General features: G+C 38.5%; 1 protein-coding gene across 3 annotated transcripts in view; it reads right to left on the bottom strand.

The window, feature by feature from the left end:
- URI1 (URI1 prefoldin like chaperone) overlaps positions 1-18,338 on the bottom strand; it is an 89,505-nt gene that overhangs the window by 57,943 nt on the left and 13,224 nt on the right. Inside the window, exon 1 of one of the 3 annotated variants that reach the window (XM_004479055.5) lies at positions 17,808-18,277. The exons of 1 other annotated variant lie outside the window; for it this stretch is intronic. In XM_004479055.5, coding sequence (XP_004479112.2) covers positions 17,808-17,918 — 111 coding nt within the window. In that variant the 5' untranslated portion in view covers positions 17,919-18,277. Of the gene's footprint in view, positions 1-17,807; positions 18,278-18,338 lie in introns of those variants that run through there. One more of the 3 variants, XM_071209188.1, reaches the window with a different exon arrangement.

Here is an 18,338-nt window from a genome sequence, read left to right as displayed (position 1 = left end):
AAACATTATGCTCAGTGAAATAAGCAAGGCACACAAGACAAAAATTGTATGCTATTACTTTTAAGGGATGTCTAGAAATAGCAAATCTATAGAGACAGAAAGTAGATTAGAGTATTCCAGGGGAAGGTGGAGTGTATATTTCGTGGATAGAGACTGTTGGTAAATAATATTTAAAAAATTTTTAAAGCAATATTTTAGTAAAATAAAATAGAACCAACTAAAAGGATAATGCAATTGATAGTGAAATAAACTATCACCCTTCCATTTTCTTACTGCACTGCCCAAAGGATCGCATATTTCAGAAAGTATACTCAAGAATCAAGAAGTGAAGACCACACTTCTAAGAATGAAAAAGAGGGTATTCCCATCAAGTTAGTCATTCAAAAGGAAGAATTTGATCATGCAACAGCTTCCAACAAGAACATGGACCATCCCATGTTTCTAAAAGGACAGATGGCAGTATAATCTTTCATCTTTCATGATGCTTATGATGCTTGTGTACCAAAACGTTCATTAGCAAATTACCTACGTTCAAATTCTTACCAGAATTTCCAATAAAACTGTTTTTCTCTATTCCTTTACTATTACTTCTGTAAAATATTTATAAAAATATATCTAAAAATATACAAAATAATCAATTAGACCTGGACTGTTTCCCCAGTATACTAAGGAAATAGCGCTGTCCACTGAAAAGGGCACTGCTGAAATTAATAACACGGGAATGAAAGAGCACTATATGGATCTGGGAGCAGCACGAGAAAAGGGATTCATCACATACAAGGGATGCCCAATAGATTAAGTGCTGATTTCTCATCAGAAACCATGGAGGCAAGAAGGCAATGGTATGAAATATTTAAGAAGCTGAAAGAGAAAAACAGTCAGCCAAGAATCTTATATCTGGCAAGACTGTCTTTCAAAAGTGAGGGCAAATTTAGAATAATCACAGATAAACAGAAATGGAGAGATACTGTAAACAAGAGACTGGTTTTGCAGAAAATACTAAAGGGAGTGCTACAGAGTAAAAAGAAAAGACAGGAGAGAGAGGCTTGGAAGAGTCTATAAAAATGAAGATATCACTAAAAGTAACTAAAAGTATAAAAGTATATTATAAGTATATATTAATAAAAAGGGCAATTTACCAGGAAGAAATAACAACCATAAATGTATAACCACCTAACCAGGGGGCTCCAAATTATATGAGACAAACACTGGCAAAACTGAAGGGAGAAATAGATGTCAATACAGTAACAAATGGAGACTTCAGTACACCACTCTCATCACTGGATAGACCATCAGGATAGAGGATCGTTAAAGAAACAGGGAATTTGAATAGTAAGATAAATGTACTAAACTTAATAGACATATAGAGAAAACTGCACACCAAAACAGAATATACATTCTTCTCCTCATGGATCTTTCTCCAGAACAGACAATCTCTTGAGTCAAAAAGCAGATCTCAATAAACTTAGAAAGAATGAAATTATACAAAACACTTCCTCTGCTCATAATGGAATGCAGCTGGACATCAACAACAGGTAGAAAAAGGGAAAATTCAAAAATACATAGAGATTAAACAATACACTCTTAATCAGAGGGTCAAAGAAGAAACTGCAAGAGAAATCAATAAGTATCTCAAGACAAATGAAAACAAGTACACAACCTATCAGAACCTATATGATGCAGCAATGGCAGTGGTGACAGGGAAATTTATAGCCCTCAATACTTACATTAAAAAAAGAAGAGCTAAAATCAGTACCTAGTAACACAGCTGGAGTACAAAGAAAAAGAAAAGCAAACTATTCCCAAAGGAAACAGAAGGAATGAAACAACAAAGATCAGAGCAGAAAATGAATTTGAGAAATAAAAAGAGAACAAAACCAAAAGTTGGTTCTTTGAGAAGATTAGTAAAATGGACAAACCCTTAGCTAGACAAAGAAAAAGAGAGAGAAGATGCAAATAAAATCAGAAATGAAAACAGGGACATTATTACTGATCCCACTAATAAAAATCATAAGAGAATTCTATGAACAACTGTACACCAACAAACTAGACAATGTAGATAAAATGGAAAAAATCTTGCAAACATTCGAACAACCTACAATGACCCCATACACTGAAGAAACAGAAGACCTATATGTTAAGGTCACATTTAAGAATGCAACAATCAAACAACTCCCCAAAATGAAAAGCCCAGGACTAGATGACTTCACAGGTAAATTTTATCAAGGTTACTCAAATTCTTCCAAAAAGTTGAACAGGAAGGAATACTACCAAACTCATTCTATAAAGCCAATATCACCCTAACACCAAAACCAGATAAAGATATTACAAAAAAAGAAAATATATATGCAAAAATCCTCAACAAAATACTCATCCAATCTAACAACACATTAAAAGAATTATTCATTATGATCAAATAGGTTTCATACCAGGCATGCAAGGGTGGTTCAAAGCAAGAAAATCTATCAGCATAATACACCACATTAACAAATCAAAGAAAAATCACATGATCATCTCAACATTGAAAAAGCATTCAACAAAATACATCATCCTTTTTTGATAAAAATACTCTGAAAGACAGGAATTTAAGGAAACCTTCTCAACATGAAAAACTCACAACTAACATTGTATTCAATGGAGAAGGAATGAAAACATTCCCAGATCAGGAACAAGAAAAGGATGCCAAATTCCCCGTTGTTATTACACATAGTGCTAGAGGTTCCAGCTAGAGTAATCAGGCAAAAAGAAGAAATAAAAGGCATCCAAATTGGAAAGAAAGAAGTAACTTTCACTACTGGCAGATGATATGCTTCTTTATCTAGAAAGTCCCCAAAAACCTATATCAAACTTACTAGAGCCTAATAAACAAGTTTAGGAGAGTGGCAGGATAAAAGATTTATATGCAAAAATCAATGTTTCTATACACTAGTAATGAGCAATGTGAGGAGGAAATCAGGAAACAAAATTTCATTTACAATAGTGATGAAAAGAATCAAATATTAAGGAATAAACTTAGCCAAGGATGTAAGGCACTTGTATTCAGAAAACTACAGTGCATTGATAAAAGAAATAAAATACCTAGACACAGATGGAAGAATATTCCATGTTCATAGACTGGAAGACGTCAATCCTACCCAGACTGATATACAGAGTCAATCCAACCCTGATAAATATTCTAACAGCTTTTTTTTTAAGAAATGGAAAATCCAATTATCAAATTTATTTAGAAGGGTAAAGGGCCCTGAATAGCCAGAAACATCTTATAAAGAACAAAGTTGGAGGACACTCACTTCCTGACTTTAAAGCCTATTACATATATTATATTACATATTACATACTACAGGGATTAAAAATAGCATAGTATTGGCATAAAGATAAACATAAAGACCAATGAAACCGAACTGATGGTTCAAAAACAGACTCTCACATCTACGGTCAAGTGATTTTTGACAAGGCTGTCAAGCCCACCCAGCCGGGACAGAACAGATGGTGCTGGGAAAACTGGATATCCACATCCATAAGAAAGAAAGAGTCCCCCTATATCTCACACCTTAAATAAAAATGAACTCAAAATGAATCAAAGACCTAAATATCAATAGCTGGAACCGGGAAACGGACTTTGGCCCAGTGGTTAGGGCGTCCGTCTACCACATGGGAGGCCCGCGGTTCAAGCCCCGGGCCTCCTTGACCCGTGTGGAGCTGGCCCATGTGCAGCGCTGATGCGCGCAAGGAGTGCCGTGCCACACAGGGGTGTCCCCCGCGTAGGGGAGCCCCACGCGCAAGGAGTGCACCCATAAGGAGAGCCGCCCAGCGCGAAGGAGGGAGCAGCCTGCCCAGGAATGGCGCCGCCCACACTTCCCGTGCCGCTGACGACAACAGAAGCAGACAAAGAAACAAGACGCAGCAAAAAGACACAGAAAACAGACAACCGGGGGAGGGGAAGGGAATTAAATAAATAAAAAAATAAATCTTTAAAAAAAAAAAAAAATAGCTGGAACCATAAAAATTTGAGTAGAAATGTAGGTAAACATCTTTAAGACCTGGTGGTAGGTGGTGGTTTCTTGAACAGTACACCAAAAGCACAAGCAAGAAAAGAAAAAAGAGATAAATGGGACTCCTCAAACTTAATTGTGCTTCAAAGAATTCTGTCAAGGTGCAAAGGCAGCCCGCTCAATGGGAAAAAATATTTGGAAACCACATATCCAATAAAGGTTTGATTTCCATGTTATATAAAGAGATCATACAACTCAACAGCAAGAGAGCAAGCAATCCAATATTGAAAACAAGCAAAATATGGATAAATTGTACAAGGCATGGGAATGTATAACACAGTGAACCATGTGGTAGAAGATGAGCTGTGGTTAACAGTACAAATATGAGTGTTCTCTCGTGAATAACAGCAAATGGACAATACTAATACATGGTGTTAATAATAATAGAGAGTGTATAGAAAAAACATACCAAATGTAAGCTATGGACATATTTGGTAGTAAACAGTCTGATGATGTTCTTTCTGTAACAAATGGTCCACAAAAATGTAAGGTACTGTTGGGGGGGGGGAGATGTATGGGAATTCTGCACATTTTGCATGATTATTTTGTAAGCTCACAACTTCTCTAGTTAAAAAAACACAAACTTTCCTCTTGTAAGAGCCAAAAAAATAAATGGGGGGAGGGACCCTCCTGACCCTGCAGGGCCTCCGGCTGCAGGGCCTGTTCCTAGAAGGTAGGACCATAGGATACTTCATCCACTGGCTGAACAGTTGGGAACACAGATTGGGTTGAGATCAATGCTGCCTCCCCAGCTGCAGTGAAATGCAAAGTCTGATGATTTCATATGTGTCATTTTAGGAAGAAGCTATTTAATGACTGCATGTTCCTTCCTTCATGTTTGCGTGTGTATACTGCCCTTCTGTAAGTAGCAGTAATTTTCATAGGGGCTGATGGGAACAGCACAACTGACAGGAATGACATTTTAGAGATGTGGCTGCAAAAGACTCTAACCAGAGTCAAGGCCAAATAAAAAGTATGAGAAATGTACTTTTTAAAGATTAATTTGAGCTCAGATATTTTTGAAATATAAAACTTTATAGTATTTTTTTAAGCTATCATTCTCATAGAGATTCTGTGGTTAAAAAAGTTGACTGGGGAAACGGACTTGGCCCAGTGGTTAGGGCGTCCGTCTACCACATGGGAGGTCCCCGGTTAAAGCCCCGGGCCTCCTTGACCCATGTGGAGCTGGCCCATGCGCAGTGCTGATGCGCGCAAGGAGTGCCGTGCCACACAGAGGTGTCCCCCGCGTAGGGGAGCCCCACGCGCAAGGAGTGCACCTGTAAAGAGAGCCGCCCAGCGCGAAGGAGGGAGCAGCCTGCCCAGGAATGGCGCCGCCCACACTTCCCGTGCCGCTGACGACAACAGAAGCGGACAAAGAAACAAGACGCAGCAAAAAGACACAGAAAATAGACAACCTGGGGAGGGGAGGGGAATTAAAGAAATAAAAATAAATCTTTAAAAAAAAAAAAAAGTTGACTGTATTGAATTAAAAATGGTCATCTAGGCACTTCATCCCTATGAAAAAACAGTTTCTTTGGGAAGGTAAACAAAAAGAGGAGGGATGGCCGCAAAACACTTAAATAGACAAATCTCCAAAGAGGAAATACAAATGGCTAAAAACTCCATGAAAAAAAAATTTTAATATCACCAGCTATTAGGGAACTGCAAATCAAAACTATAACAAGATATAATGTCATCTCACAGAATGGCTATTATAAAAAAAAAAACAAAAAAAAAAAAAACAGAGAACTTCCAGGACGATGGAGGATGAGGAAGACACAGGACTCTCTAACAGAAAAATAGCTAAAGGACAGACAGAAATGGCCTGGAAAAAATATTCTAGGGTTTAGGACACTAGGGGAAAGCTGGACACAATCCAGAAGAAAGAGGAATAAAGAAGAATCATGGGGGCAAAACTGGGTGAGTTATTAATAAAAGCAAAAACAGGTACCCTCCCCCACACTAAAAATACTTGAATCCTCAGACCTCTGGGCCAGAGGCTAAAGACAAAGGGGGACCCAGGAATCTACCTCCCCAGGAAAGGGATAGAGAAGGACACATTAAGGCAAACTCAGCTTTTGACTCACAAATTTGGTCTACTGTGTCCCACCAGCCCTTTCAGGCCGGATGGGGCCATGCCATTGTTTGCCTTGGGAGCCAGCTTGGCACTGAACAGATCCAGGACTGAAGAGATCCAAGGCTCTCAATCCTCCTTTCTACTAACCAGGAATGATTGCTCAGGATGCAGAGGGGTGTGGATTTTTTTCGTACTCAGAAAAGGAAGGGGGATGCCAACAAGGATTGGAGAACTCTGAGAAAGTGTGAAATATGAGGCTCTTAGCCTCCACACACTGATTTAGTCCATCCTGCAGCAAACATACTCCAGCCAGGCACTGAACTGAGAGGGCTCTGAGCGTGCCATCCACTGGCAGACCAAAGAAACGCAAGAGGGGAAAGAAAGTAAAAGTAAATAAATAAGAGAGGTTTTCTCCCGGCCTTAGGAAGTTGGTCTGCAACCACTTATGGGCAACTAACTAACTGGGCAAACTGTTAGTTGCCCAGTTTTGAGCAACTAACAGGGACAATCCTAAAGACCCAGGTTGAACCAAGACAAAGAAGAGGAGTAATACACAGCCTCCTGCCACTAAATCCCTATGTAAGAAAAAGAAATTGAGCATCTGACTAAAGTCTCCATCCTAATCAGATGCCTGGATATGAGAAAAAATTATGAGCCTTTCTAAGGAAATTTAAGACATGGCCCAAGAAAAGGAAAATATTAAAGGCCTAGAAAAGGCACAGTATTTGAGAAAACTAATTAACAAGATGCACACAAATTTCCAAAATCAAACATGAGCTGAAGGACAAAATGAATAGAGATAAATGACAGAAAGAAGACACTGAGTAGGGATGGTTCATACTCAGGAGACTTGAATCTCTGGAGTCCCCATGTGCCAGGTGGACCCTGAGCCTCAGCAGAGTGGCTACTCCTACTCTCTGGTTCGTTGGTCTTACCCAGGTCAGCTAACAGGGAGGTGAAGATGGTCAAACACCACACCAGGGAATCAAGACTGCCTACAACTGTAAGCAGAGGAATTGCATCCATCATCCATGTGGACTCTAAGGCCCCTCTTGATCTGGAGGTGGAGGAGACATCACCATCCCAGGGTTCACGGAGTGGAGGAACAGAATATGGACTAGAAAGGACTTACTGATATTCTACTATAAAACTGTTGTGACAAGTAATAGAAGAAATATTAGCATCGAGGTGGAGAAAGTGGGCAAAGTAGTTGCTGAGGGCAGGGAGAGGGTAGAAGAGATGCGAATCTGTGCAGTGCAACAGTGACCCAAAATGTTTTCACCAAGTGCGATGAGTGTACCGCAATGATGAGGGAGGTGGTTGGTGTGAGAGGAGTGGTGTGGGGGGTGGGGGGTACACAGGAACCTCTTATATTTTTTAGTGTAACATTTTTTGTGTGATGTATATATCTTCAAAAAAATACAATTTACAAAAATGATGTGCTGGGGGGTGGAGAGTGGGTTATATGGGGACCTCTTATATTTTTTGTTTTTTATGTTTTTTAAGGTAACATTCCTTGTGATCTATTAACTTTACCAAAAAGTAGACTACAAAAAAAAAAGACACTCAGCAAGCACAAACAATTTGAAAACCTGAATAAAAGAGTAAAAGAGCTCATGGGAATGAAAGACATGATAGGTAAGATCAAAAACACATTAAAGGGGAGCAGATTTGGCCCAGTGGATACGGCATCCATCTACCACATGGGAGGTCTGTGGTTCAAACCCTGGGCCTCCTTGACCTGTGTGGAGCTGGCCCACGCACGGTGCTGATGCATGCAAGGAGTGCTGTGCCACGCAGGGGCGTCCCCTGCATAGGGGAGCCCCATGCCCAAGGAGTGCAACCTATAAGGAGAGCTGCCCAGCGCGAAAGAAAGTTCAGCTGGCCCAGGAGTGGCACCGCACACACGGAGAGCTGACGCAGCAAGATGACACAACAAAAAGAAACACAGATTCCCATGCCGCTGACAACAACAGAAGCAGACAAAAAGAAAAACATGCAGCAAATGGACACAGAGAACAGACAACTGGGGTGGGGGGGGAAGTGGAGAGAAATAAATAAATCTTTAAAAAAAAAAAAACACACATTAAAGGCATATAACAGCAGACTCGAAATGACAGAAAAATAAGTGGTACCAAAGACAGACTAGCTGATCTTGAAGAGAGAAAAGAATGAAAAAACTGAGCAGGGGCTCAAGGAGTTGAATGACAACCCAAAACACAACAGTATGCACATCATAGGGGTTCCAGAAGAAGAGAAGGAAAAGGGGCAGAAGGAGAATTTGAGGAGTAATGGCAGAAAATTTCCCAAATCTCATTAAATGTACATGAACTTACATGTACAAGAAGTGCAACATACCCCAAATCAAAATAAATGTGAACGAACCTTCTCCAAGGCACATACTACTCAGAATGCCAAATGTCAAAGATAAAGAGAAAATCCTGAGAGCAGCAAGGAAGAAGCAAACCATCACAAACAAGGGATGTGCAGTAAGACTGAGTGCTAATTTCTCATCAGAAACCATGGACGCAAGAAGACAGTGGTATGATACAATTATGATACTGAAAGAGAAAAACTGCCAGTTGAGAAATCTTTATCCAAGGAAATTGTCCTTCAAATATGAAGGTGTGTATAAAATATTCACAAAAAGATACTAAGGGAGTTCATAAAAAAAATAATCCACCATTATTAAGAAAGCCTTAAAACTTGAAAGAAAAAGACAAGAGAAAGGCTTGGAGAAGAGTACAGAAGAAAGATAACACAAAGGATAACTAAAAGAGTAAAAGGACAGATGAAATAAGATAGGACATATGAAAACCAAAGAAGAAAATGGTGGAATCAAATAAAGCATTTACAGTAATATCATTAAATATGAATGCATTAAACTCCCCAATCAAATGATATAGGCTGACAGAATGGATAAAAAAACATGAATCATCCATATGTTGCTTACGAAAGACTTATCTTTGACACAGTGATACAAACCAGCTGCAAGTAAAAGGATGGAAAAACATACTCCACGTAAACAGTAACTAAAGAAGAGCAGGTGTAGCTACACTAGTATCAGACAAAATGGACTGTAAATGCAAAAAAATTTACAAGAGATACAGAAGGCCATGATGTATTAATAAAAGGGACAATCCACCAGGAAGACATAACAATTATAAATATCTATGCACGTAACCAGGGAGCCCCGAAGACTGAGAACAAACTCTGGCAAAACTGAAGGGAGAAACAGGCATCTCTACAATAGCTGTCGGAGCCTTCAAGAAACCATTCACATCACTAGAAAGAACTGGACAGAAAATCAACAAGGAAATAGAGAACCTGAACAATATGATAAACAAGTTACACCTAACATATACAGAAAGTTGCATCCAAACTCAGCAGGCTATATATTCTTCTCAAGTGCCCATGGATCTTTCTCAAGGGTAGAACACATGTTAGGTCACAATGCAGCTCTCAATAAATACAAAAAAGAATGAAATGATAAAAAGCATCTTCTAAGATCATAATGGAATGAAACTGGAAATCAATAATAGACAGGAAAGAGGTAAATTCCCAAATGTGTGAAGGCTAAATAACACACTCCCAAATAATCAGTGGGTCAAAAAATAAACTGCAAATGAAATCAGTAAATATACTGAGACAAATGAAAATGAGAGCACAACTCATCAAAACCTATGGGATACAGAGAAGGCAGTCCTGAGAGGGAAATTTATAGCCCTAAACACCTACATTAAAAGAAGAAGAAAGAGCTAAAATCAAAGATCTAGCTGCACAACTTCAGAAACTAGAAAAAGAACAGCAAACCAATCCCAAAGCAAGCAGAAGGAAAGAAATAATAAAGATTAGAAAAGAAAAACATGAAATTGAGAACACAAAACAATAGAGAATATCAACAAAACAAAAAAACTGGTTCTTTGAGAAGATCAATAAAATTGACAAACTGCTTGCTAGATTAACAAAGAAAAAAAGAGAAGATGCAATAGTCAGATGAAAGGGGGAAAGTTATGACTGACTCCACAGACTTAAAATAGATGATAAAAGGACATTATGAAAAACTGCATGCCAACAACACAGGCAGCCTAGATGAAATGGACAAACTCCTAGAAATGCACAACCTACACTGACACTACATGAAATACAAGAAATTAAACCAATCACATTTAAAAAGATTGAATCCATCATCAAAATTCTCCCAACAAACAAAGTCCAGGATCAGATGGTTTCACAGGTGAGTTCTACCAAGCATTTCAAAAAGAACTAACACCAATCCTGTTTAAATTATTCCAAAAAACTGAAGAGAAGGAAAAATTATCCAAGACATTTTATGAAGCCAACATTACCCTAATACTGAAGCCTAAATATAAAAGCTGGGACCGTAAAACTACTAGAAGAAAATGTAGGGAAACATCTTCAAGGTGGTGGATTCTTGGACCTTACATCCAAAGCATGCACAACAACAACAAAAAAAGAGATAAATGGAACCTCCTCAAAATTAAGCACTTTTGCACTTCACAGGATTTTGTCAAAAGGGTGAAAAGACAGCTGACTCAATGAGAAAAAATATTTGGAAATCAAACGTCCAGTAAGGGTTTACTATCCATCACATATAAAGAGATACTACAACTCAACAACCAAAAGACAAATGACCTGATTTAAAAATGGGCAAAAGACTTGAATAGAATTTGTCCTAAGAATACGAATGGGGGGGAAAAAATGAAAAATGTTCAACATCACTAATAATTAAGGAAATGCAAATCAAAACTACAATGAGATATCATTTCACATCTATCATAATGGCCACTACAACTGTTGGAGAGGATGTGGAGAGACAGGAACACTTATTCACTCTTAGTGGGAATGTACAATGGTACAGGCCCTGTGGACTATTTGGCAGTTCCAAAAGAAGTGAAATATAGATTTGACACATGACCCTATAATACCACCACTGAGTATATACCCAGAAGAACTGAGAACAGTGACACTAACAGACATCAGCACACCGATGTTCACAGCAGCATAAGTCACTATTGCCAAGTTGGAAACAAGCCAGGTGCCCATCAACCAATGAACAGATAAACTGTAGTGTATTCACACAATGGAATATTATGCAGCTGTAAGAAGACATGAAATCATAAAGCATATGACAACATGGATGAACCTCAAGGACATTATGTAGAATGAAACAAGCCAGACACATCAAATACTGTATGATTGCGCTACTATGATCGAAAACATATTGTGTAACATACTGTATGATTACATTTGTATAAAATGTAAATATAACTCAATTTATAGAGATGAAATTAGATTAGTGGTTATTTAGGGCTGGGGAAAGCATGTTAAGGTATATGGAGTTATTCTTTTTGGAGTAATAAAATGGCTCTAAAATTTTTTGTGGTGGTGAATGCACAATATTGTGATTATAGTAAAAGTCACTGATTATACACTTTGAATAGAGCATATGGTATGTGAATATATCTCATTAAAATTGGTGAATAAAGAATTGTGCAAGAATAGCCAGAAATAGTTGCTAGTACAGAAGCAAAAACAGAGAGATTGAGAGGTGAAGAATTTTCTTGATTACGTTGTCTGTTTTTCAATTACTGAAATAATGAAAATGCTCTAATGATTAAAGTTTTGAATGCACAACTATGTGATTATACCAAATACCACTGACTGTACAATTTAGATGAATTTATGCTTTATTAATATGTATCAATAAAACTGATTTGTTTAAAATAATAATTTATAGTAAAAAAAAAAAAGGCAGAAAACAAGTGATGATGGGAACATCAAAAAACAGGAGCACTCCCTTCACTGTCCGTGGCAATGTAGAAGGGTACAGTCTCTGCAGAAAACAATTTGGCGGTTCCTCAGGAAGCAAAATACAGAACTGCCATATGATCCAGCAATCCTTCCACTAAGAATAGTTCTAGAATGGAAAACAGTGACATGAACATTTGCATACCAATGTTCATAGTGGCATTATTCACAAGTGCCAAAAGATGGAAACTACCTTAAGTGTATATCAATCGAAAAATGGATAAACAAAATGTGGTTATGCATACAATGGAACACTATACTGCTGTAAAAAGAAATGAAATTGGGACATATATGACAACATGGATGAACCATGAGGACATTACACTTAGTAAAATAAGCCAGACAAAAAGGGACAAATATTGTATGGTCTCTCTAGTGTGAATTAAATACGAAGAATAAACACATGAAGTTAAAACCTACAGTAGAGGTTACTAGGAGATAGAATGAGGGCTGAGAAGGGGTAGAGATATCTAATTGTATTAATATGTAGAATTTTTAATAAGCTTGACTGTGCATTGTGGAAATGGATAGAGTTATTGATAAAACATTATAGTGAATATAACTAACACAGCTGGTTTATAAGTAGGATTGTGGCTGAAAGTGGTTGTCTAGGGATGTAAATGTCAAATGATAGAAAGCTAGAGAATAATCTAGGGACTGAATAACAGTGAACCCAGAGGTGGATGATGATTGCAGTTAGTAGTACAAATTCAAGAATGTTCTTCTATGAACTAGAACAAATATACATCACCATTACAAGATGGTAAGAATATGGTGATGCATGGGGAAAATATAATCAATATAACTTATGGACTATAGTTAACAGCAATACCTTAATATTCTTGCATGTCAAAAGAGGAACATATCAATGCTAAGGGTCAAAAATAGGAGGGTATGGGATTTTTTTCTTTTGGACCAAGGAAAACAAACAATTAAGTGATGACTGAACAACTCTGTGATGAAAGGCAGTGCCACTGAGTGTACACTTTGGATAGACTGTATAAAGCGTAGGACTGTATAATACAGTGAATCATGTGGTTAAAAATGGACTGTGGTTAACAGTACAAATATGATATGAGAATGTTTTCTCATGAACTATAACAAACGTACAATACTAATACATGCTGTTAATAATAGAGGGCATATGGAAAAAAATACACCAAATGTACCCTCCATAGTTACCATACTTAGTGGTAACAGTATGATGATGTGTTTTCATAATCTGTAACAAATGTTCCACAACCAATGTAAGGTGTTGGTGGAGGTGTGATGCATGGCAATTCTGCACATTATGCATGAGTTCTTTATAAGTCCACATCTTATCTAATAAATAAACATATATTTTTTAAATTTTTTTAACGTATATTAAAAAAAAAAGCAGAGGCCCTACAGGCAGACAGCCTGGATTCAAATACCAGTTCTTCCATCTACTATGTGACTTTGGGTGAGTTATTTAAAGTTTCTGAGCCACAGTGTCCTTATCTATAAGAAAGGGATAGTAAAAATAAATAAACCTTAATAGACAAGCCCTGCCTGCCCATCTTACATAAAATAGCCCTTCCATTCTGACTCCTCATACTCCCCATCTCCCTAACCTTGCTTTATTTTCCTCCTTAGCCTTACATATCACAAGCCACCAGATATTTTAAATGTGCTTAGTGCATGTCTTCACTACTAGAATGTAATATCCATGAAAGTCATCACTTTCCCTATTTTGTTCACTGCTACATCCTCAATAGAACCTGCCTGGCATGCAGTAGGAACTTAATACAGATTTGTTAAGTGAAATCTTAGGCCCTGGATTGCAGGCTTGGAGAAAACAGTTGTTACACGGAGTACATGGCTTACAATTTCTTAAACAACCTACAGTTTAGTCAACCCTAAGAAACATGAAAACCCTCCATTAAATTAAGTTACCTGTTCTGCTTTATGAGAAATTTAAAGTATTTACTCAGTGCAGTTAATTCACCTAGGTTCTAGATCAGTAAAGTATAAATTATTCCTATATTCTAAGTGAGATTACACGAGCCATTCAATAATAAATTGTACTGAATAATTTTCTAATATTATTATTATTCTGCAAATAAACCTTTGAAAACAAGGCTATACTACTTTTTTCACATTACAATAAAGCTTCAGTAAGTCTAGTAAGAGAAAATAGTATTTGAGATATAAAATACAGATAGCCAAGAAACCAAAATGTCAACATGATGCAATTCTAAAACAGTCAGATTCAACAAGATCTTAATGTAAGGAAATCTCCTTGGAACAGCTCAAGATACTCCCCACCAATCCAAGATGACAGATTTTATAGCAAGATCACAATCTAGAGGTACTCCTCAGTATGACATTTTCCCACCACATATTTTACTGCTATTAGTAAAAACAGAATTAGGGAAGTGTATGTGGCTCAAGCAGTTGGGCACCCACCTATCACAAGGGAGGTCCTGGGTTCAGTTGCAGTGCCTCCTAAAGACAAGCAAGACAACAAGCTGAGACAACAAGGAGACACAATAAGCAAGAAGTGGAGGTGGTTCAAGTGATTGGGTGCCTCCCTCCCAAATAAGAAATCCCAGGTTCAGTTCTTGGTGCCTCCTAAAAAAATAAAAAGACAGGAGACAGCGAAAGCAAACAGTGGGGGGGGGAGGGGGGGGAGATAGAAACAAAATCTTTTTTAAAAAAACAATTAATTTAAAAAGAAAAAGATGATCTAAGTTTCCATCTTTTCCCTGTATCTTTTGACAGAGAAGCAAAGAATTAAATAAAATTTTCAAAGGGAAAAAAGAAAAAAGCGAGAGAGGAAACAAAGAGGGGAATAGATCTTTGAATAAATTGTATCTAACAACCCTGGAGTAACCAAGAAATAAACCTAACTGGTGTTGAAACCAGCTAAGAGCCAATTATTAGCAGGAAATATTTAGTAATTAAAGATACAATAGCCCCATTTTCGTTAAAATTAAAGTAAGTTTTATTTACAGCCTTTCTTGAAAAAACTTAAATTCCATCCAACTTCACTCATTTTACTTTTACAGAAAATAAGAAATGAAATTGTGTGCTTTTAGACATTTAATAGTATTGTTTTCTAATATAAAATAGTGTGTGTATATCTGCTTACATATAAACATAACTGGAAGCACACTGTACCTACCTTTCTACAATTTTTAATGCCTGCATAATATCATATGTACAGACCATGATCTATTTAACCAATTACCTATTGCTAGATTTTTGTTTTTCCTTATAAATAAAGCTGTAGGGAACATTTCTGCATATCTTTTTTGCTAGATCAAAAAGGAATAAACTGAAGTTTTAGCCAAAAAAATATATTTTTTTAGTGTTTTAGTACTGATGCTATCTATAATGAAAGTAAAAATATTCAAATATTTAATGTTCTCCATTTACTACAGAAATTGCCATTTACTGGGGTTGTGGCTCCTTCATATCCCTTGTTTGTCTTTATTCCTCCTGTTAGCAATTTTCTGTCCTTTTTATTAAGTGGTCCAGAGAATAAACAAGAAAAAAACTTATTATACTCCTAGCAAAATTTTAAAAAATAAAAATTTTTAAAAAGGTAAGCAACCTTTAAAACACATTACCAAGCAGCCCCTCTCAACAATAGCATCCACTGTATGTAATGAATTAATCTCTCTCCTCTACATCTAGAGCAGGGTTTCTTAACCAGGGATCCAGTCCGTGGGCAGATTTCAGAGGGTCCGTGAGCTTGATTGAAAAAAACTTATTCTTTTTCTTTTCTCTGACCTCTAACTGAAATTTAGCATTTTCTTTCACTTATGAATGTATGCAGTAAACTACAGTAGCATTCATTTCATATCACATTACAGTTGTTGCATATCTCAAAAAATAGCTTATGCTCATCCGTACTTCAAAATTATAGTAGTTGTTAGACTTGACATTAGTTGAGTGTCATAAAACTATCTGCTGCTACATCCTGAGAAGAGGGCCGTGATTTTCACCTGACTGGCAAAGGGGTCCGTGGAACAAAAAGACCCCTGATCTAAAGCCTACAAGGTATGCGTGGAAAACATGAGAAAGTCATTCAAATCCTTTTCTTCAGTGTTTAATTCTTTCTCAGAAAGGAAAGGCCAAATCCTAAAGCATGTTCGACTTACATAAAGTAATACTACGTGTCACGCTTAGTTTAAACCTACTATGACATTTTTTATTTTCACATTTAACAAGGCCCACCATGCTACTTATATTACTAGAAACCACTATACTGCAATTGGGTTGGTTTTGAAGCCTAAGTAAACTGTTTTGATTATTTATTACATAAAGTTTTCCTATACTAAAATGTAACTGAAGTAGAGCTATCTAATTAGCACTTTTTGTGGCCTTATGGGTCTCCTGTCCACTGAAGCAAATCCTTTAAAATACAGTCCTAGTCTATTTACTGAGGGGCTTGCTTCTCATGAACTAGAAATATTTTATATACCCATGACAGACATACACATGCTTATTTTATGTGTCAAATGAACATTAAGACACATCAGAAAAGTAATTTTGTAACATAATATCCACCAAAATAATTCAAGTTCCCATAGGTCTGTAATCCAATAGGCATTTACTTCCTTCAAGTAATGAAGGACCCAATTCCAGAAAGCTGTTCAGAGCAACCCAAAATTATCCATTGTATTTCAGCTACACTAACATCAGAATAAAACCAAGGCTACCTCCTTTTAACAAGTCAAACGGAAAATGATACATCAAGTCAGCATTATGCACACATAATTCCACTACGGAATAAAGCCCAACAGTTGCATATGGTATTAGAGAAAAATGCCTCTCAGGAAAGAAAATCCAATGCACAAAATAATTCATACCAGCCAGTACAGAGGAGGAAGTATTCCCAGTTCATCCTAACAGGTGGTTTCCAAACAAACCAGGACTTATTAAATTTTATGAAAAGTTCATTAGTTGAACTAAGAATATTTGTACACCTATGTAGGTAGAAATTTTTATACAAAATGTTCAATAGAAAACATCCAGGATTCCCAAGCTCTTTGAAGGGACTTCCTAACCCTTTTTATTCCATGATACTGTGTCTCAACATGTCAAGGGACATTTTAAGTAAATTTAAAAAGTCCCTTTTTAAATGAATTTCAAGACACTTCAGGACATAGTAAGAATCAACCTAAAATGCTACAAAATCCACCAAAAAATATCAGATTTAACAATAAAACTATTTCTTAAATAGAGTATTTTTTTTCATACGCAATCCCATTAGGAAATGAAAAACTTTCTTCCACCTTCACTAGTAGTTTAACACTCGTGTATTATAAAATTGAAATTAAAATTGATACAACCGCATTCTATTTTGACTAATACTGAACAGAGTTGGAATTGTACACAAATAGTATTACTCAAACTTCGTACAACTTTTAAGGGCAATCTTAGCAAGCAAGAAAATATATTTTATCAAAGCTCAGAAAACAAGATTTTTTTTTAAAAGGTGTACGCTTTCATTTACAGCGTGTCCCCAATTCCCCCCAAAAATTCCAAGCACTGTCATGCGTATTAAATTTAAAAATTCACTTTCTGATACAAATGAAAACTTAGCTCGTCACATCCCTTTAACCCAACGCTCCCCTCCTCCCCGAGGTCAACAGGCTCCGACAAAATACAACAAAAGCACGTGACAAAAGTTTCTCCCGACGCGGCCTCTCCCACTCCAGGCCAGGAGGCCGCGCGGGATCAGGGGCGAGCTGGGGCCGGCGACAGGGGGCTGCGGCCGGAGGGGGGGTCGGCGGCGCACGGGAGGCGGGGCATGGGCCCCTCCCCGGAGCTCTGCGCCCGGGCGGAAGCGCGGGCCGGCCGCGGCCTGTTACCTTTTCCTGCTCCTCGAGGAGCCGCGCCACCTCCGGGGCGCGCAGCGGCGCCGAAGACGAGGCCGCGGCGGAGGCGTCGGCGAGAGGCCCGGGGTCGGGCGGGGCCTCCATGGGGGAGGCGCCGAGGGGCGGCCCGCCGGGATCAGCGGGGCAAACGAGTCCTAAACGAGTGTTTATGGAGGCGGCGTGGCCGGCGGCTGCCCAACGCCCGCGTGCTCGCCCTCATCCACCGCGCGCCAGGGGCTGAGGAGGCCGCGCCCGCGCTGTCCGCTCTTGCGGCGGCCGCTTCTCGCGTCCCGGCTGCACGCGTCCCGGCTGCACGCGTCCGCATCTCACACGCGCATGTCGCCCGCCGCCGCCGCCGGCTAGGAGCTGCAGGCGGGCCGGGAGTGAAGCGAAGTAGTCTCTCCCGGCCGGGCCGAGCCGGGCGTCCTGTGGCGGCCGCGCCTCCTCTGCAAGCCCCGCCCCTCATCCCGCCTCGCCGCGCGGCACGCCGGGAAGAGCGCACCGCCTCCGCCCCTCTGGCCCCGC

The sequence above is a fragment of the Dasypus novemcinctus genome, chromosome 18, assembly GCF_030445035.2.
Source record: "Dasypus novemcinctus isolate mDasNov1 chromosome 18, mDasNov1.1.hap2, whole genome shotgun sequence".
Lineage (NCBI taxonomy): Eukaryota > Metazoa > Chordata > Mammalia > Cingulata > Dasypodidae > Dasypus > Dasypus novemcinctus.
This window is presented reverse-complemented; position numbering and strand designations above follow the sequence as displayed.